Below are 22,696 nucleotides of genomic sequence, written 5' to 3' on the forward strand. Positions count from 1 at the left end.
CTCATCTCCACCCCATCAGCTCTCTAGGACTAACCGAGAGTACGCTCAGTACAACTCTGTGAGGCAATTTAATACTTCATGTAAGGTCAATATTAGGAACTTTGCCCACTGCCTTGACCAATACACATATCCTACCCAGTCAAGATGAGCGGCCAACTGTCACTGGATAATCACATCCACAGAACCACTTTTGGTGTGATATGCAGAAGTATTCTTTGTCTTAATACATCCTTTTACTTATTAATCCATCTTGCAAGAGCCTGGGGAATGAATCAACATATTCATTTTGTGCACGTTATGCCATCTAATTCTGCTTGTTTGACACAGGGGGATTTCACACCTAAATGGCAATTCAATGATTACTTGCAGTAGCATATGTCCCATTTATTCCTATGTATAGGACACTGACCTGATTGTCTCTACAGTTTCCAAAGATTACTTTTTAAACAACAGTTACCGCTACAGAGTTTCAAAAGCATTCATAACTATGTTAAAAACATATTTTCTACATACACCAATGTAGAAAGGCTGTCTTGTCCTCAGCTATGACCAGCGTAGCGGCTGTACAAAAACAAGGCACTTAGAATGACTGAGGCTACTTCCTCCCACCCCACACGTCCGTGCACGACATAATTGCCACCTAAATATCCACATTTAGTTTGTCCAATAGGCTAACAAGCTGGCAGCAAAAAGAAGCACCAAATCTCAATCAAAGGTTTCATTTACTTGCAAAAATCAGATCAGCACACATCAGTAGCTATGCTGACGAGAGAGAACATACATTTTGTACCAAAGGGCTAGTACAAAATTAAATCACATTTTTATACCAATAGAGGATGTTTCATGCCATCTATCTTCTTACAGATTACCATAGGTAGCTGAGCACTACCGCTGCATTATAGGCAAGTATTATAGGCAAGAGCTCCGTTCCTTGGAATAGCACAAGTTCAGTTTCTAGTTGTACAAATCGGTACAAAAATAGAGCACTGAGCCAGGCCTAGACTAAGCAGGAGAATTCTTGTTTAACTTTTGTTTCAACATCTCTTAGAAGAAAATTCTGTTATTGAGACCCAAGATCTCCAAACACTGTTACTACCAGTATTCTGCCATATGCAGGAGGTTTGAGTAAGTCATTTCAAAAATATCACACTGTGGCAAACAGCAAAATGAGCCTTACTGCTTCAGTAACATTGTCCAAGGGTCTGGGGACATTTTTATGCACAAATTTCAGATCTTCATGTAAAACTTCATTTGGCAGTTGTGAAAGCAAGGCCATTAGCTATGGAAGTGATTCATATAAAAAAGTACTGGGACTTGAGTGTTACTTCTAGCCCTAAGTAAGCCTACCTATTAGTGTGATGCACAAAATAACCAGGCATTGTCTGTTTTAAGCAGAAAGTTAAATTAGTAGAGCTTTGTTGTTGCTGTTTTTCAACTTTAAAATGTTTTACCTCAGGGTCAAATTCCCATTGTTCAGCCCAAAGAGAAAATATATCAGCAATTACAGTAGAGGTGGAGTGAGAGGGGAACCCCAGATCTTTGTAAACGCCAACAGAAACATCACAGTCCCCCCCTCCCGAAAGCAGTTTTAAAGTACATCTTACACACACAAACACAGAATTGTCACCACAAGATTCCCCTTTATCCCACTGCCACTCAGACAAACATGGGCAATTGCTGTACCTTAGCTTATGGCTGAGCGTCCGTAACACTTATCAAACAGAATACCTTTATAATATTCAGTGACTCTGGGCCTACTAAACAAATGTTGTAAAGAGGCCAAACAGAGAAAAAAACAAACAAATAACAAGAATCCAATACAGTAAGTGACAGAAAACGAATAAGTAGCGCACACTGAAACCGGACATAAGGCATGCAAATGTCTGCAGAGAGATTACATCCATTTTTTATCTACAAGCCACATTGGCTGTGTGGAGCCTTTCCCCCACACACCCACCAGTGGAGAAGGAAAACATTGGAAATGGTTGAGGGTGGGAAGAGGAATGGCTAAAGGAAAGTGGGAACGGCAGGGAGCAGTTGAGGGGAACTGAATGAGTTGTTTATTGAAAGCAGAGTAATTCCACTGCCCCAAACCCTAATATCCCATGTCTCCCCTGGACTGTCACCTGACAGCTGCCCAGAAATCAGCTCAGATTAGCCAAAAGGGTGGACTATGCTTCACCATGCAGCATGCAAAAGCAAAATGGCTTTGTTACAGAGACTGGACTCTTGTCTGATGTGGGGCAGCCCCAAAGCATTCAGGCAATGAATGATTGGGATATACTTGGGATTATGGATGACATGGGAGTAACAGAGCTAGGAATGGCTGATACTGCTTGTAAGAGGCAGAAAATCCTTCCTTGCTATCAGAAAGGATGGAATTGCTAGGTCCCAGCTGCATTCAAAGTCTGCTTTAATGCAACCAAGGTCCACTATGAAGGGGAATATCCTTTGCTTTAGGGTTCATTTGGAAGGGGGTTTTTTTTTGGCAATAGCATGTGGCTAGAAACATAGGAAACGTTCAGTAAATGCAAGCTCCCCAACCCTCTGGCTGGTCCCATGACAAACAAAAGAAGAACAGCATACACTATATCTGCTTTGGCTCTTCTTGGTCAAGTGGATTGGCAAGGACCAGCGAATACTGTACTGGAGTGAGGAAATAGCTTTCCTACTCCCTGAAATCAGAACCTTCTGGATGACCTCTTAAGCGTGATTACTACGTTCCATATCTAAGTGCTCAACCTCACCTCTGGCTTCAAATTTTAAGATGCAGTTTGTGATTTTACCACTGAGTGGCAACAAAGCCCAGGGGAATTCCACCCCTCCAACCAAATAGTCACCTCTACAATAATAGCCCAGTAAAAGTTCAGCTCTGGAAGACTGTGGTAAGTACCAGTTCTGTGGTCACAACTGTGCAATCAGCTGCACAAACTGTGTGAGTGCCTCAGACCCCGCAATCACCTCCAGAAGGGCCTAGAAGATAGACTGTTTCTTCTTTGTGGGATGACAGGTTTGACCAGGTGCATCAAGATATGGCTCCCCATTGGTCAGCTATGCCAGAGAAATAATCACTGCAAAAACTACAATACGTATGCTAGCATCATTAAGCTGATTTCTGACTGGGCTGTCTGTGGAACGTCCTTGTCCAAACTCAGTACCTTGTTGGTTTTATACCAACAATTTCCCAGAGGACCCTGTATCAGGATTTTCAGAAAAATTGATCTGAACAGAAACGATTTACTTCTTTTTCAGAAAAAAATACATGCAAAGATACAAAGACGGACAGACGGACAGAGCAGTGGGGAAGAAAACTCACCTTGAGGTCTCTGTGGACGACCCCCATTTGGTGGCAATGGAGAACAGCCTCCAGGATCTGCTGGATGCAATGACTGCATGCAAACACCAGGGGGCGTGTTAGTTCACGGTGAGTGGTAACAACCACACAGGCTGGTGGGAGGGGAATAATGGGGGGGAAATAAGGAAAGGGAAGAGGAGGAGGAGAAGGAACAGGAAAAGGAGGAAAAGGAGAATGGAAAAATAAAGGAATCTGACTCCCTCTCATCCCAAGATACAGGCACAAACCCTTGAAAAGCTGAGAATGGAATTGAGGAAGGGGGAGTTACATTCCCCCCAGGAGAGGAAAAATGCAAAGCTGACTGAAATCCTCAGAGCCAACTTACAAACTACAAAGCAGAAGGGGGTGAGCATCCCCCAATGTAGATGCTGTGGTGAGGACAGGTGCACGAACAGAATCACCTGCGAGTATCAGAGAAGGTCTGAAATCGCTTCCCTCTCCCTTCAGGGGCTACTGACCTGGACAGTCACCCAGTCTTGTTATGCTCAAACAGGACTGATCAAGATTTACATTCATATGACCATGTCTTTTGTTCATATGCTTGTTTTCCCTTTGGTTCCAAGCATCCATTGACAGTTTTAAATTGGCAATACATTAATGGAGGCTGCAGCCAGTAGTTCCCTCCACCCCATGGCAAACCTAAGCCCAGCTAAAAAGTTATGTACTTTTATTTCTATTCTCACAAGGAAGGAAAGAAAACAACTGAGCCCTGCTCTAGCAACAGCACCTTTAAGAAGTTAAAAATATATACATCAATACCAATTCCGCGCCCCCCCCCCAAGTAAACACACAAGAAACTCTTGGAGCCCTCACTTCCTGTTTATGCTACGAACAGCTAGGTAGGACTCTGCCGGTTGCAGCGCACTGTGACAGTTCTTTGTCCTTCTGAAGCATGGGGAAATCTCGTTAACATATTGGCTTGTATTTCCTCAATGCATATACTAAGAAATGAAAGCTAAACATAACCATACAGTGCTTGCAGAAAGCTGTTCTCTCCCATTGTCTCCACATCATTCATTCGCAGACAGGTTGGATCCAATCAACAGCACAGGGCTGTTGGCACAGCCCCAAAAGGCAGCCATGCTTCTCTGCTATCAGTACCCAAGGCATCCTTTGAAGCAGACCACATTGCCAGCAGCTCCTAAAGCTAGGTTCTGTCCTCATCATTGGTAGATTTTTAGCTTAAATCTTCATTCAAGGAGCCCTGAACAGCATGCATAATTCTACCTTCTCCATTTTTCCCTCACAGCAACCCTGTGAGTTAGATTAGGTGGAGAAAATATGAGAGGCCTAAGGTCACCCATAAAGCCTCAGGGCAAAGTGGGGATTTCAAACTGGGGCTCCCAGACCCTAGTCTGGCACCCTAACTACTACACCATGCTGGTTTTCCTCTCAAAGAAGCTCCATATTTAGAAAGCCCCAGCTGTACCTTTACTGGCCTCTAGAGGAAGGGATGGGGCTTCAGTCCCCCAGAGGCCCAAAGATGGGCACATTTACTTGAGAAAGGTCTTCTAGCACTCATCCACCTCCTTTAGGTTGCTGCCATACACAATCCCAACTTCTGAGAGCATGTAGCCACAGCCTCTGGCCCCTTTCTTGAATTTCCCGCCATAAGACTTTGCTTCCTTAAGCGTCACCTGTTTTATTCTAAGACTTATCTGAGGAAAGCAGACATCACCCAAGTGAGTAGAGAAGGTGGAGAGATTTCTAGTCTAATGACTCCTAAGGGATGGAGGAACTGGCAGTGAGACGAATGCATAAGGGGTCATGTCAAAATGGTATGTAAAAGTCATACACAACATTTGCCTCTACCTGTTCTGTTCTCCAGGAACCTAGTACAAGCAGAAAACAGGTATTATATGCCACGTACCTCACTAAGATGCTTATAGGCCACTACTGTACAGAGACAGCCTAAAACAGCCCTGTATATGCTGATAAATTTCCAAGAGGTGCCACAGTGAATACTTAGGCATTTCTTGCCAATAACAATTCATGAGGACAACCTATGTTCCTGACAACAAAGACTCCTGTTCTCTGAAAAGGGGGTGGAGGCGGCCTGGGTCTGAAAAGACTGGATATTCTTGCCTATTTGCACATTACATTTTTTGGTAAGCCTTAAGGAAACAATATGTGAATGCTTTAGAAGTGAAAACAATATATGAGTGGTTTTTAAATATTTTGAAGTGGAACATCCGTCATTCTTAAAAACTACACCAAATTGGCTCTGAGCAATAGGCCATTTCTCATATTATGCAGATACAAACCCACACCTGCAATTCAACCTCCCCGAGCCTCATCTTCCAGTACGGCTTGTTCTTTCCCCTCCCTCCTGCCCTTGCAGCCTACCTGTAAAAGAGCAGCACCCATTTTTGAGTCCTCACACACAGTGTGATAGCCACAGCTTTACTCTAACACAGCGGTGGCCAAACTGTGGCTTGGGAGCCACATGTGGCTCTTCTAGACATATTGTGCGGTTCCCAGTGATCTCTGAGTATCACCATGGCCATACATTTTATTTTATTTTACTTCTCTCCCTCCCTTCCCTCTTTTCTTTCCATGTCTTTCCCTCTCTCCCTTCTTTCCATGTCTTTCCCTCCCTTTTCCTTTTCCCCTTCCTTCCTTCTTTCTTTCCATGTCTTTCATATTTTCAATAAAAATGTTGGGGTTGCCACGTTTGACTCAGGAAATACTTGGGGACTTTGGGGGTGAAGCCTAGCAAGGATGTGACATCACTTTAGTGATGTCACTTCCAAGTCAAAGGATGGTTCTTCCCAAGCTCCACCCCTTCTGATGTCACTTCCAGCATACTGCACCAAAACCCCGCACCTTCCTGTGATGTCACCTTAAGGACACTCCCCCAAACCCACCTCTTTATCTGAAGTCACTTTAATGCATCATGTCTTGCAGCTCTCAAACATCTGACTTTTATTCTATGTGGCTCTTACATTAAGCAAGTTTGGCTACCCCTGCTCTAACATGTAAGCATCTGGAATTGGCTTACAAAGAGCGTGGTCCTAAGAAGAGTGATACTATTCTAAGTCCACTGTAGTCAAAGGACTTAGGTTTCAAATAGGATCACATTGGAAGTCAGCAAGGAAGTAGTCCAAGTATAGGAACATAGTCATGCATTAATCGTCCAGTGTGTAGAAAAGTGAGTACGGGCTGGCCCTCAGTTATGGTGTTGCTGTTGCACTGAGGCAGCATGGGATGAAGCTAAAGAAGTTGGGGCAGCATAATGTCATATAGCCCAGCAGGAGCTTGGAAGCACTCTCAGGTTTCCCCCTCCCACCAGGAGGGTAAGAAGACTTGGCAACCCCACTAAACCATGATTTGAGTCTTGGTTCTTTTCTGCACTGGGATTTTTCATCAGTTCTGGCCCCATACTGCATCAATTTCTCTCCAAAGATCTGCACACATGGTCAAAATACCCCAATTCAGCCTCCAAACTGCTCCCCAGAGTTTTTTGCATTTTACATGGTGAAAGGCTGCATCAGGTGCAGAGTCAGTTTTTTCCTGGGGTTCCTGAAGTTGTTCTCCCTGTGCAAATACCCCAATTTTTTTCCAATAAAGTCAAAGGGTTGCCATGGAGATCAGCTATCTTCAGAATGGGAACTATCTTGCAGGGTTCCGCAGGGCGCAATCTTATCTCCCATATTATTCAACCTCTACGTAAAGCCTTTAGGAGAACTCATTCACAGCTATGGAGTTGGATGTCACCAATATGCAGATGATACTCAGCTCTATATCTCACTATCTAGGTCCCGCAGGATGCAGTAGAAATCTGAGATCGCTGCCTGACAGCCATGGTGAAATGGTTGAAAAACAGCAAACTGAAAATGAACCCAGACAAGACTGAAGTAATGCTTGTTGGAAAGGCAGAGATCTTGAAGGATATTGTTCTCCCTACTTTCGATGGAGTTTGTCTGACCCTTGCAGACTTGGTTAAGAGCCTAGGAGTTATACTGGATCCAGCGCTACTACTAGAAAAACAAGTTAAGGCAGAGGCAAAAAATGCTTACAACTTCACTCTAGCCTGGAAGATGGCTTCTTACCTCAATACGGCCAACCTGGCCACCTGGATCCACGCTATGGTAACATCAAGGCTTGACTATTGTAATGCACTATACATAGGTCTCCCATCTAAGTTAACCAGGAGGCTCCAATTACTACAAAATGCTGCAGCTTGACTGTTATTAGGAGCAAGCAGGAGCATGAACATCACTCCCATCCTACAGTCCTACCTATCAGTTACTGTGCTCAGTTCGAGGTTAAGAGCGCAGAACTCTAACCTGGAGAACCAGGTTTGATTCCCCACACCTCCACTTGAAGCCAGCTGGGTGACCTTGGGTCAGTCACAGCTTCTAGGAGCTCTCTCAGCCCCACCCACCTCACAGGGTGTTTGTTGTTGTGGGGCTAATAGTAACATACTTTGTAAACTGCTCTGAGTGGGTGTTAAGTCATCCTGAAGGGTGGTATATAAATTGAATGCTATTTTTATTATTATAAGGCATTGGTTATTACATACAAAGCTCTTCACGGCCTTGGTCCAGCCAGTTTGGTGTAGTGGTTAAGAGCACGGGACTCTAATCTGGAGAGCCAGGTTTGATTCCCCACTCCTCCACAAAGCCAGCTGGGTGACCTTGGGCGAGTCACAGTTCTCTGGAGCTCTCTCAGCCCCACCCACCTCACAGGGTGATTGTTGTGGGGTAATAATAACACTTTGTAAACCACTCTGAGTGGGCATTAAGTTGTCCTGAAGGGCGGTATATAAATCAAATGTTGTTGTTGCTGTTATTATTATTATACCTATGGGACCATCTCCCTCCCTATGTTCCTCCATGGCAGCTTCACTCATCTGAACAGGGTCTCCTGCAAGTGCTAGGCTGCACATGGGTGAAATCAACAACAGCCCATACACAGGCTTTCTCTGTGGTGGACTCTGCCCTGTGGAACAACTTCCCTGGCTTTCCGCAAACAATGCAAAACCAAATTATTCAAAAAGACTTTTTACTCAAATGGGAAAGCTGTATTGTAGGGAGGGGGTCTCAGATGCTTCACTAATGAGTGAGGGACTGTAGACTTCACCATTATGTTGCCTTACATATTATCTGTTGCTTTAAATATGTACTCCTGTATACTACCTATGCTTTATGTTGTCTAATGTTAGTCCTAGAATTATATTCTGTTTCAGTATTTCTTCTACTCTGTATTGGATTCTTGCTACTATGTCTTCTTAAATGTGTATCTATTTACCCTATGGCATTGTTTATGGAAATGTCCTTGATACTGTATGAAAAATGTCCTTGATACTGATTGTACTAATCTCATGTATAATCTGCCTTGAGTCTCAGTGAGAAAGGCGGACTATAAATCACATAAATAAACAAACCAGGGCTGTTTTGAAGCACAAAATGTTTTCTTCAGTGCAAGGCCTGGCCCTGGCCCTGGCTTTCACCTGTCCCTTTGTCCTCCTGCTTTCCAATTGGCTGAACAGCAACCAATCCAGTTTTTTTCTTTTAATTTTTTTTAAAAAAATAGCAAGGTTGCAAGTTTGGTGCGTCAAAACCAAAAAAAATCTTGCAAGTTTCCTCAGCCAATCAACTGATGACACTGACGAGTCCTCAGCTGATCAACTGAGGAAACAGAAAGCCTGCAGCAGAAACGGGTGTTTTTTCTAGCGCAGAAAAAATAGACACTGCTTTGGTTCAACTCCCTCAAGCGTGGAAGTACAGAGGCCCAAAGACGATCCGATCTTTGTGGATGGAATACCCAGAAAAGCCAGTGTAAGTGAGTATGTGGGGAAAAAATCCTGGTTTGCAGGGAAAGCACAAATCATAGTTTGCTAGTTTGGATGCAAGCCAGGAAGGGATGGTAGAAGAGGGAGAAAAAGGACAGAATGCATGAGCCCAAGGGTTAGCCCAGGCGTCTCTACCTTAGAATACTTGTAAGTGTGAGCACATCTTGTAGAGAAATATAAGCACTTAAAATGATGGAAACTGTTTGTAGCTTTTATTGATCTTGTCAACTATCAACTCAATTTCAGGGGAACTTCTCTGGATTAAGCTTGCAAAATCTTCACTGGAAAGAAGACTGCTACAACTTATAAAGTGTCTTTACCTCTGTTCAAGTTTGCTGTTTAATCTCTATTTAAATGATCTGATCTCATTCTAAAAAAAATTGATCCCCATCTTCCAAAATTAGCTGGCACTAAAATTAATACCTTATTGTATGCTGATGATATGAATGAACATAATGAATTTGCACAGTACTGCAAAAATGTGTGCTTGCAAATTAATTACAACAAAACTAAAGGCTGTCTTCTCAAACAGCAGAGTTAAGTTTAGCAGGCCTAGGGACGGGCAGCTGCTGGAACAAGTACAGGCCCATAGGTATTGGCACATTGTATTTCATTCTTCTGGTAACCGGACCGCACAATCTTCTTGAGCATTTACTAGATTCTATTACATCAAAGGCAGACATTTTTTTCCTGCTGCAGTCAGGGTTGCTGGTCCCCCAGTGGGAGCGGGGGATCCTCACTCCCAGCCTCCTCCCCTCGCCACCACTCAGCTGGTCAGCAGGGGAGAAAGGCACGGGAATGGACCGCCCGGGTGCTCTCCCAGCGACGTCACTCCTGGAAGTGATGTCATCACACAGGGCCTGGGAGTGCTCCAGGGCTTCCTGCTGGCCCGATTCGGCCAGTTTGGGAGCACAAATTGACCTGATACAAAGCCTGGGAGCACTTCCAGGGCCTGAGCAATGACATCACTCCCGGAAGTGACGTTATCACACCGCACCGGAAGTGCATGCACACGAAGAAGACATTAGAGGTAAGTGACAGGTCCCCCGCATTCACAGCAGGAGGGTAAGGGACCTGGTAACCCTAGCTGCAGTTAATGTATTCAGGGCCAAAGTGGTGCCTCAGCTACTTTACGGGGTTCCTATCTGGCCTGATAGATGCAATCTCAACATAGAGAGGATACAAGCTCAATTCTTCAGAGCTATTCTGGGACTTCTTAGATGTGCAACAGGGGCACTTGTGAGCCTCAGAGTGGGATTATGTTCATTAACAGCTACTGCTGTTAAAAAAATTATTACTGTTGGATTTTCTACCCCAGCTTGACTGTTTTCAGTCTGGAGAAGACCCAGGCATTAGTCGAGCAAAGGATATGTGATACAGATTACCGGAATATGCATACTGTGGCACGTAGACCTTGTTCACCTTTAACCTTGAATCTTAACTTTGCAGTACTCAAGAAATGTGCAAGTTATTTAAAAACATTTAAGTGTACCAAAATGTAGGAGCTTTTGTATTAGCGTGCCGATCCATTTTTGTCCTTGCAGCATAGGGTTGACTGAGACGGTATTCCATGTGCTATTGTTTTGTAATTATTATAAAGGAGTTCAAGTTATTGATTCAAGTTATAGTAATTAGCATTAGAGATGATGTGATTGCTCCATTCTTGCCCAGGATACCAGCCAGTCTCCCCTTTCCTTGCTGAGGAAAATGTATGTCAGATATAGAACACAGATTCCCTAACTAATAATGGTGGCTAATTGATTATTATCCATGAAATGCTTAATTAAATGCTCATACGTCTGCATCTAATTCTGCAGGATCAAGAACTTGCATTTGCAACTGTCCTTAAAACTTTCTGTGAATTCAGCAACTTTAGCCTGTTTAGAAATAGAGTGTGTGGGTGGGTGGGTGTGTTTGTGTGTGTGTGTACAAAAAGCATAAGCAACATCCAGGCCAAAGATGACCCCCTCCTGGCCCTGAAATAGAATGTCTTGTGCCATCTTGATACACGTAATACATGCTTGAACATCTCAGTGCAGTCAGCCATTTCCTTCACCCGTCCCCAACCGGTGTTGCGAGATAAGGGAAGCAACTGTGAAAAGCTAAGATAGACAAAGCTGATGAGCCTGGCAAAAGGGCAACAAAGATATCAACAAAGTGCCAAGCAAGAACTAGGCACATACCCAGTTTGGAGGCTAAGAGGGAGGACTAAGGAAGTGAAGAAACAACAAAGAAGGGCTGGAGAGACCATAACGTCATGGGTCCTACAAAGAAGGGGGCCAAAGACAGGTCTGGCAGAGTTCAATTTCCCATCATCATTGGATCGCTCTTGCTAGGCAGCCTGTCCACCCTCCATTTCATCAGAGCTTTCTTGCTCCAGCAGTCAACTTGTACAACAACCAGGTGATGTCAACCTGAACTTCGGGGAGAGTGTGTGTGTGAACGAGGCTAGCCTAGAATGAGTAAGTTTCAATAAAACTTTATTTCATTTTAAAAGATCCTTACCTGGGGCTGTCTGTTCACTGCCGTATTCAAACCCACAGGCCCACAACTTTGCTCTAGGGTCTGATCAGCCCTGGAGTAGAAGGCAAAGGGCCACAAGTGCTGTTTTGCGCCTAATATTTGGTGTCAGTAATGGGATCCACAGGAGAGTGGATGAAGACTTCCCCGGATTAAGGGATGCGGCCCCACTGGACTTACTGGGGTTGAACTGGCAATACGCCTAGATGTTGGGGATTTGGAATTAGCCTGAATTTTGAAAGAAATCTGTTAAACGAACTTGTACAATTGATATATGCTATGATGAATAAAAGGTCTATTACTGTAACAGACTGTTGACCACATAATAAACTTGGTTGTTGATGATTCTAAGGATCATTCACATAAAGCCAACTTATAGTTTGGCATTATGTGTGAACCGAGATAACAGAAAACCAGGTTTGCTGCCAAGCAGACCACTTTCCAAGAAGCTAGAGCCATACCTGGCTCCTTTACAAATTATGATATATGTATTTGCTATATTCACATTATGTATTGTGAGTTAAATGCAACAATTTTAAATTTCCACCTAAAAATGAAGTTGCCCTCATTCAGGTACTATGCCAATTCTTTGGGACCCTGTGAACAAGGGATTACTCTGTTCTGTCCCTTGCATCACTGATACTCTGAAAATGATTATCCTTAAGATATGAATGAAGAAGCTCCTCTCGACAGAGAGCTCTTGAATCCTGAATAGCTGAGCTCCCACATGTTGACCTTCATCAGTTCATCTGCCTCCACAGAGTTCTATCACGGGAAGAGAATGGTCACCCGAAAGAGAAAAAGATCACTTGAGAAATAACAACTGATAATGCATCTTTGTATGTAATGGAAGTTATGTAAAGTAGGAGAGGCATTTATCTAAACCTCTATCTGCAACACTCACATGGCCCCAAAGGAGATTTCAAAGAAGTCTGGGCAGTCCTATAAAAGGCACTCATTCTTATACCATATTTGATCAATCCTAGGAGAGCATATTTTTCAAATCTGAGAATATTAAAAAAATTAAGATATGAAGTTGCTGGGTTCTGAGAGTCTCTCTACACGAGATGCCTTTGTGCGTGTCCGTCAAGTGTAGGGAGACGCAATGTTAGGCAGGAAGCGTAGTTTAAAAAGACAGAGCCTGTGGAGATCGCTCCTCAGAGGGCTTGTTAATTTCATCTTTGCCTCCTAGAAGGCTTTGTCAATTTCACTTCTCCAGTCTAAAACTGTGTGGGATCACAACCAGAGGGCAGCGAGGAATGGAAATGGGCTGCCTTCTAGAGCTGGGCTTGGCTTTGGAGAGGTTATAATGGGCTGAAGTTTCCCTTCTGGCATTTCACAGCCCCTTCACACAGCTCCAGTATATAGCAAAGCCATTGCCCTGCCGCCAGCTCTGTCTTTTTAAACTACCCTTCCCAGTTAACATTGCATCTCCTGACATGTGTTCTTCACGTGTCAGATGTCTCATGTAGAGAGAGACTCTTGAGTCCCAACCCATGTAGGTGAGTACTGACCTTACTCTGATCAGCAGCAGCTCTCCAGGGTCTTAGGTAAGGAAAAGATCTCTCTCAACACCTTTTACCGTTGATCCTTTTAAGCAGAGCTACCGGGGCAGAACCTGGGATCTTCTGCATGCAAAGCATGTGTCCTACCACTGAGCCACATCCCCTCCCTTCATCTGGTTCCTACCACCTTTTCCTCTCTCAAACAGCATAAGCTGCTTTTGTTTCCTCTACTGGCCTATGGTTAAAACATCACACAACCAAGACAGCTTTGTTGCCATTTATACGTTGGTAATGAATTTAAAGAGGGGGATCAAAGTCCTAAAACACTGCAACTCAGCATGCACCCAACCCACTAACTGGAATTGCTGAGTCAGGGTGGAGAACTGGTTCAGACAACTACTCAGCCATCATTCCCATCCAGCGTAATGGAGAAACACACGAGAGCACTGCTCAAATATGCAAAGCAGGTGCAAGACATATTCAGAGGCCCAATATTTGCCCTTCAAAGAAAGAGATGAAATACCATGTGCCCTGGGTCTCCATATGGCACGTCCACTCCATACATTATCCTAAACAGAAAGAGTACACCCCCTCTGGCATGCAAGCGATATCACTGGCCAAGCCAGTGCGTAAACTAGTTATCAGATCCACAGAAGTGATACCTTGAGGGATGCTAATCTGCAGATTAATTTGTTTGAACGTGTATCCACAATATCATGTCAGCTGCCTGAGAGACAGATGCTATGCTACATATATGATGACTGGAGGAACCAGGATGATGCACAGAGTGGCCCTATTGACAACTCATTCCGTCTCTGCTATCTCAGTTCTTGCTACTGTTAACACAGATTTGAATCGCTGCTGTCATTATTTATTTATTATGATTATTTATATCCCACGCTGTCCATTAAAAAAACTCACAAGGAGGCTTACAACTATAAAAGACTACGACTAGGCTATTAACATCTGACAAGATAAGAGCAGCAATATACAACGGCTGTTCGGGCTGCTGCTCAATGGAAGCGGCTCTTTCTCCCACTCCTTCTGTAGGATGGCTGGTCCCTGGTGACCACTGGCTGGGCAGGTTGACTGGAAGAGCCTTGCCCTCCCTCCCTCTCCCGGAAGGTTGGCGTTGATGGAGTCTGAGCAGAAAGGGCCAAAGAACAGCTTGTCCATCCTTTTATCACTTTTTAACTACCCTATGAACATGGCACAAAGTAGTTAAAGGAGGCTAAAGAGTCACTAATCCGCATAACTGACAGTCGATCTGATTATAAGTAATGACACCACTTTCACACATCTACTGTGGTAGAAAGCAAATCCTTGTGCTTTGCCACCACCACCGCCACCCACTTTCCTAGGTGGCAAACCCGTTTTTTTCTTCCTCATTCTTTCATTGGCTTGAATGAATCTGCAGAAACTGGCTTAGTCTTGGTTACATGCTGTCTGTGAAGTTTCCCGTGATGTAGGTTCTTGACTGCTCCAGAACAAAGCATAGGGCTCCATCTCTTTATAATAGTATTTTTAAGGTATCTTGGTGCAGCTGCTCCTGTTGCTAGGCTGTTGTCTTGGTTGCTATATTGTTCTGTGTGCTGGTCTAGGATCCAAATGTCTATTTTGACACATTTGCAATATTGATGTACACCGCCCCTCACTTCATTTTAAGAAGCCTGGAAGGGGAGGGGGCTCCCTACAAGTGTTCAGAGCAATTCTCTCTGTGCTGGGATTTACAGGATTGTAGGTATCTGAGTTTTCATCAGGGAGCGCACACGCGTGGTGACATGGCTGCGGTGATGGGAAAGGACTGGCAAGAACGTCTTAGTTGAAATAATGAAATTCTATGTCCTGGGGCTCATAGATTATTTTTGTCTATGTAGTGGCTACACTTATATATACTGCAAGCATAGACTGGAGGATCTTCTTTCTGCTGAAATTCAGGTCACTGAATTGGTAACTGGGCTAGTTTAGAAGGCAGACCTCAGGAGCCAACCAGACACCTCCGTAAGGTCTTGGTCTTCCTGTTTGCTGCAGTTGCCTGAATAACATTTCTCTATTTCTGCTTACTTCTCTCTATCGAAGGGGAAGCAAGAGGAGACAACAGGAGCAGCAACACATTTAAAGGTTATTCCCCCTCTTTAGGTTATTTCTTCTCATTATGAGTGCAGCTGGTTATCTTTGATTGGGATGTGATCTGCTCTGAGTCTGCATTGCAGGGAGAGGGGACTGTAAGTCTAATAAATAAAAAAAAAACCCTGGGTTATCTCCAACAGTAAGTGTGCTGCTGATTTTGCTCATCTTCAGCAGTGTCACCGAAGGACTTGAACACATTCTCTAAGCTTGCATAGAAAATACACATTGCACCAATACCCATTTCTAATATAAGCAGAGTCCTTATTTTCTCATTGTACCATGAGGCTGGCACTGTACTACCTTCCGTACTTGGGAACTGTATTTGACGATGTTGCCAGCATGTATCAGATTCTGAAGATTCTGTTTTGGAACAGAGATGTACTCCAGGTTTAAAAATATTTACTTTTGACATCCTAAACATAATACATAAAAAGAAGGGATAATCTGAAAATGTCTTCCACAGAATATGCCAATAGACTTCCCTAATCCCAATTAATACGGCATTTGGCTTACTCAAGATCGTACTACAAATCCATTATTCAATTAAAGTGAATCAAAGTCTCTCAGGTGCTGGGGATTATGGGGAAGCAGCGCCTTTTGGAAGGCTGAACAGGACTTTGCCCTCTTACCCCAAAAGATTGTCTGTAGCTGGCCTATGTGAAACTGCCCAAATGAATTCCCCAAATTGCATACAAGACCAGAAGCACCGGGGCAAAGTGAGATTGCAACAACCTGCATGGTGAGAACAATGTTGCACAATATAACTGTCTGTAGAGACAGGTCCCTTAATGTCAGCTGTGGGATCTCAAGGCAAGATTGGGACCTCTCCTTTAAGAAACCAGAGCATAGTATGGCCATGATCCAAAAATAGCCCTGTCCTTTCCCCAGGGCTAAGTTGGCAGTCACCTGTGCACTGTGAGCAGGTTGCCAAGTTCAGTGTGCCAAAAGAACTTTGGCTTTTTGCCCGGCACATGTGATAATCTCCCCCTGAGTGAGTGATTCTAGTAAGTATAGGAGAATCTCTTACTCTCAAAGAGCTCTCTTTAGCTTCAGCATTTGAAATGGGTGGTTTCGCTACTAAAACACTATTTCTAGGCTTAGTACAACAAATTAATATTTGCCATATTATAGCACATCATAGCAACCTTTGTGTCTCTGAGCGTAAGAGAGAGATAACTTAGGTCCCTTCGTGCTACATTTTGGGCCTGTTATACCTGAGAGGAAGAGGAGAGAAAGGAAACAAACTACTCTTCACTGAAAACTGATACTGGAGATCTGGGGCTCTCTCACCGAGGACCTGCCTCTCCAGTAGTGGAAAGGCAAAAGTTAATGTTTCTTACTGGTGGCTGCTCCTCCTCTCTCTCTCCTTCTATTGATATGTATCCAGAGTCAATCATGTGCAAAGGACTATCAGGAACACATGGTTCCAACTTGGAGGTTTTTACATTCTTGTTTTCAAACAAAATGTTGAGCCACTTGGGGGAAAGGAAGTTATTTCTATAGTGAGAAATTAAAAACCCAACATACTTAAAAGCAATATCCAAACCACATAGCAATGTGACATAATTATTAAAATGAAGTATTGGATTGAGAATCCATAATGCACAGGCAGGTTAGGAAAAGGGGGAGAATGTACTCTATTGAAGGAAACAAAGAACAATTAGTTTCTCTGTAGGAAGCTGGATGCTGGTCCCAAATCAAAGCGGGGTAAGCATTCACAGCCATGATTTATGATGGAATTAGGGAGGAAATTCATTAATCAGCTTAACTTCCTACCCTAGATTGTTCTAGGATGAACTGGCGAAAGGGAAAGGGATCTAAGTGAAGAGTATCTAGAACGTCCTATCTTCCAGATACTGTCACAAGACAAAAAAAATTGACACTACGAAAGGGTAGGGAGAGCTGCCGCTGAGTACTAGCAATCACAACATCCATTTCCTATACATGAGAAGTGTCTTGTGTGACCTCATCTTCCTGGAGAGGTTTCACTGTGTGCTTCTATGAATCACAGCCAAAGAATGAAGCCTTAAGCCACATCAACTTTTACCTACCCTGTAGCTACATATATCATAGCATAGGTTTTCCCTACTCCAAACCCTCTTGAGACAGCATTATTGTTATTTCTGCTAGTACCATTTCAGAAGGTAGGTGGGAGCTCATGTAACAGAATGCTCCGCTATACAAAAAATGCCTCTTGCCCACAGAAAGCATGTCAGGGAGAAGGGTAGGCCAGAACTCAGCTTTCTATGTGCCAGGAACACTTTTACTAGGCACATTCAATCATGTGAATCTGTCTCACCATCACCACCCAGCTGTTCAGAAAAAAGTGAACTTCTGTTGGTGAGAACTACTTAAGAGACAGGGCAGCAATTAGAGCCAAAAGATCACAGGAATAAGAGCATGAGGACCATTTCTGTCCCATTTGGGCTAGCAGCAAAATTTTCTAGTTCCCACAACTGATAAGGGTATGGAAGCCTTGCTGTTACTGGTAAGCAGCTGTCATGCTAGGGTGGCACCCCAGACTTCTGCATTAAAAAAAGTTACTATACTTTACTGCTGGACAGGGGAAGTGTACAGCCTAAAAAAAGTTTATCTGGGGGGGAAACCAAGGAAAGGATCACCAGTGCTGTGGGTAACGTGATATCCTTGTTGGCTGTTATCTAGATTTTTTTTAAAAGTCTGAAGCAGGTCCCTCTGGTAGCAGGAGCAGGAAGTAGTTATTCTCTAGTGGACAAGGGAAATAAAATTACTTTTTGAACTAAGAAACAATGGCTTCTAAATGTTATAGGCGCAGGGAAGGGGGTCAACAGTGATATTGTGTGTATGCTTGCCAATGGGTGCTGCTGACATCCATAAATTGCAATTAAAAGATCAGAAAGGGGTGGAACACTGTAAATGCTCTTGCTGTGGAAATACTATTTATTCTCTTTTTGGATCATGTATATGAATACCCCATTTATGACTTCACTGGCTTTAGGCAGCAATAGATCTAATATTCATTAATCTGTATGATAATTTGCAAAAGCTCTTATGCCAGAGGCTCCTACAACATTCTGTGCCAATGAATTACCTGTGTTAACTGCCAGTAACTTATTCTTGTTTGCCTTTAAACTGCTGTTGATCAGTTTCATTGGATTACCTCCAAACTCTCACCCTTTAGTTTATTCAACCTGTATCCTGCCTTACCAACAAGTATTCAAGAGAGTTACTAGCCCTCATTATTAATTTTCAGAGTGAAGAGTTTCCTCTATTTACTCCCTTGCGATAACAAACCTCTGTCTTAACCACCGAGAGAGCCAAACAACACATGATGCTAGAGCTTCAGAAATGGAATACCAGGCTTTTGGCCCTGAAAAGCTTCCTTCCTCAATGCTGTGGCCCCGATCCGTATCAGCTCCCTCTCCCACTGCCAGTTGCAGCTTTCTAGGGCCAAAATATATGTCTGGAGTTCCAGCCAAATCGTTCCAAAAGTCAAAGGGTAATTTGGTCCTTAGCTCTAAATTCAAGCCTTTTCTCTTAAGGAAGGTGACCGACCTCTTCAACTTTTTTGGTTGCCCCTTTTCAGCCTCTTTAGTTTCACTATACTCTTGGTCTGGTGAAGTAAGCAGACATGCATGCAAAGCTCTCAATTAAGATGTACCAGCATTCTCTATCAAAAGCCATGATATCAGCACACAGCCTCTATGAGAATGACAGCCACGTTCTCAAATGCTGTCTTTTCACCCAAGTCCAGAGGAGCATCCCTCCTGCCATCAAAGAGAATGGCATCAGGAGGGTTTTATCAAGCATCAGCCCAATTTCTATCGTATGCTGAGCAATGCCATTACCAGGACTGGCTTCAGCAGTCAAGACCCCAAGTGGAGCCCTGAACAACCTCCTCGTCTGGGTTGATGGCCATGCACCACATTCCCTAGATTGAATCACCTCTGACCTTGAAGGCAACAAGCAAATGCTTTGGTCCAAACAGGAAATGGGCCAAGAGTCAGGAAGGAGAGAATTTGGTAAACAAGATTTTAAAAGATGCAGATCAAAAAGGGAAAGGAGAAGGAAGGAAAGAATACGTGCACACAAGCACAAGGAGGGAGGGATGGGAAAGGTGAAATGATGATTGCTAACAGAATCAAGCCAACTGCTTTCATTTCTTTTTTTTATTTGATGTGAAAAGAATAATTGCTGGTCCCAGGTATGCTGGAACCAGATGGAACATCTGGGCCAGGCATTGCCTTGTGTGGGAGAGGTCTCAGGTTTCCCTACCTACCTGCCTGCCCCAACTGGTCTTGCTTGAGTTTTGTACAGAGGAGACGGATTTTATCATGCAAGTTCAGAAGACTGGGAAGAAACCAACTCTGAATATATTCCCTCCCCTCCATATGCCAAAAATAAAAGGAAACTGGCAGGGTTGAGTGTTGGACCTGTCCAGGTTCAATCTATTATGGCAAACACCTACACTCCCCACCCAACATTCTGAGAGGGTGAAAGGCATATATATATACTGACCTTCAAGTCCCTGTGCACAATGGCATAGTGGTGAATGTAAGTTACGCTTTCTAATATCTGATGGATACAGTGACTGCAAAACAAAACGGGAAGGGAGGAAGGAAGAGAGAAGGCAGGTTGGGGAGGAGGGGCAGACGACGAGGATTAGGGGGAAGTGAAGAAATCATACACAAGAGACAGGTGGGACAGGTATAAGAAGAAGGGCAGCACAGGGAAGTTATAGAAAAGGGTGGTGGAAAAAGACAACCCAAATACGCATGACAGGAAACAAAATCCAGAGATTAAAAGGAAAAAGGGAACAAGGGAGGGGGAAGATCCACAGGGACAGACAGATGGACAGACAGAAAGGGACAGGGGGCAGGGTGGATATGGGGACAAGAGAAGGAGAGAAACAATGTTGTGAAAGCTCAGAGACCACAGGGGGTTATCACAAGGTGTGTGCAGATGGCGGTTAATGGCACCAGGAACTGTGTACAGTCAGGGTCTGAGAATGGGTGAGCATAGCCAAAGGGAGCCTTCCCTTCCCTCCCCCCTGCCCCCTCCAAGAGATCATGCAGGGCTACAGAAGTGGTGGAAAGGAGCTCCACTAAGGGTCGAGTGGGCAAAAAGAGTCCTGTCATTAAGCTCAATCATAACTGAAAACAAAAAGAACAGAGGGGAAAGATCCCCTTGCAAGTGATCAGGTAAGGGGAAAAGTCCATGATGTTAACATGGAAACAAGAGGATGCTACCAATGGATATGGCCAGGTGCTTTTATTATCAGCGTTTTCTCACAAGGTGTGTTCCTGACCTGTAGAATCATCAGCTGCTGCATTCTTTGATTCACCTGGCAGGCAGATCATGCTCAGGTAATCCAGTATTAAACCACGTTCACTGGAACTATCTTGGAGAAAGGTCTTTCCCCCCAGAATAACATCATGCTCACTACAGGAAGTTAGTATAAAGCACTTAACCCAAGATGGGCCTGTGCTAGAAATCTGCTCCAAAGGAATTAGTATGAGATTAAAAACACTTGCACATCTGGACTGAAAGGCCAGTACTCTTGATCCCCAAAACTGCAGCCTCTTGGACAAGAGCCTAACATATCTTCAGCCTATCTCAATCTCCAAATCTAGGCTCCTACTCACAGCTCCTTTCGACCCTATTCTAATGTGAGCCTTGCTGTTTTAGACTGGCATTCTGCAGTTTTTAAGGTATTCACTCAACTGAACATTTCTCAGCCCTGGCCTCTGCTCTCAGAATCCTTTGCTCTGCCAATGCCTCTTCTTTCCAGATCTGTGCCATACTTCCCCCCATGCAACTTCAATGCCTGCTACTCTAGTGCCATAATTCTAGTCTTAAGCCTTATTTGAATACATGCAACTAATAATGCTAAAGGTTGGAGGTTTTCTATAAATAAACAACCTCTAGGTTCAGACTGTAACTTTTATCCTTCAATACAGATTAAAAGTAGTTTTAAACTTTTAAAAGGTTGAATTTCCCGCATGTATAACTAGTATTTGCAGCACTAAGCTTCATAGTGAGAAAGGGAGCCTTACGTTTCCAAACACATTCAAGGGCACATGGGGAGGGGGAGAGACATATAACAGAAAGCCACCACCAGCCCACAGCCTCTAACACGTGTCCACGACATATCCCCAACATTTCCCTTTCAGGCTGTATGGAATTCAGCACAATAAAAAAGCACCACAGTTGGCTCCAAGGCCATGCCTGTACAGACATACTTTCATTTAAATCTTTTTAATATTTTGTTTCTTGACTCATGGGATTGTGTGGTATCTGAATCATGCTTCCTATGGCTTGTGTATATAATTCTGAACACACTTTCTCATGGTTACCAGCTTTCTCGTTTGAGGCATGGGCAGAGCTCACCTTACCCTACCATCACCAGGAGTGTGCTGCTCGTCACTTTGGCAGTCTTTAAAACTGTCCTTCCTACTAGTCTCCCAAGTAATTGATGGGTTAGGGGCTGGCACCAGGTCAGTTCACAGGACCCTTCAAACATTTATTGACCCTCAAATGGTTGTCACTTTCTGGTGCCAGCCATGCACAGTATCCAACCTTTAAAGTATTTAGTGGACTGGGATCAGCATTATCTACAAGACCACCTCTCACCCTATGTTCCCCAGAGGGCACTCCAATGAATGGACAAACATCTTTGGGTGGTCCACAGCCCCAAAGAGGTCTGTCTTGCCTCAACCATGACCAGAGCCTTCTCGGTCCTGGTTCCCACCTGGTGGAACTCTCTGTCTGTGGAGACCTGGGCCCAGCAGGAATTGTTATCTTTCCACTGGGCCAGTAAGACAAAGATGTTCCACCAGGCGTATGGTGGTTGAGGTGATTGGGCCATGAAACTGGCCTCTTGCCATGGGGGGAGGGCAGATTTGCCTCCTGTTCTGTTAACAGCTAAGAGTTGGCCACCCAGCCCCATGGATTGCTGTTATTCTTGGATCATGCAATATGTATGCCACTGTCTTTTTAAAATTGTATTGTATTTACTAAAGTTTTTATCTGGTTTTAAACTAATATGTTCATGTTACCTTATATATGTTGTATTCCGCTCTGAGTCTCTTCACAGGGTTAGAAATATAATAAATAATAATAAAATAATAATATACTGTATGCTTCTATAAAGGACAGAGATAACTTTTCAGGGAGTGTACAAATTCTAATGCAAAAAAAGAAAACATCTGGAGGATTGTGAAATACACAAGCATGTGCAGAGTCAGGGGGAAAAGATAAAACCGGAAAAAAATTGTTAAGACTGGAGAACTGATGCATGTGCTTAAAACCAGGTTCAAAACATAGTTTTCAAAAAATAAAATAGCCCTGATATAGGCAGATGAGCTAAGATCATGACAAAGATTAAAGGAATTTAAAGAGGGGCGAGGG

General features: G+C 43.7%; 1 protein-coding gene across 5 annotated transcripts in view; it reads right to left on the bottom strand.

The window, feature by feature from the left end:
• CAMK2B (calcium/calmodulin dependent protein kinase II beta) overlaps positions 1-22,696 on the bottom strand; it is a 205,070-nt gene that overhangs the window by 62,502 nt on the left and 119,872 nt on the right. For all 5 annotated transcript variants that reach the window (XM_054997388.1, XM_054997386.1, XM_054997387.1 and 2 more), the window contains exon 6: positions 3,317-3,389. In XM_054997388.1, coding sequence (XP_054853363.1) covers positions 3,317-3,389 — 73 coding nt within the window. The remainder of the gene's footprint in view (positions 1-3,316; positions 3,390-22,696) is intronic.

Source organism: Eublepharis macularius, chromosome 14, assembly GCF_028583425.1.
Source record: "Eublepharis macularius isolate TG4126 chromosome 14, MPM_Emac_v1.0, whole genome shotgun sequence".
Taxonomy (NCBI): Eukaryota; Metazoa; Chordata; class Lepidosauria; order Squamata; family Eublepharidae; genus Eublepharis; species Eublepharis macularius.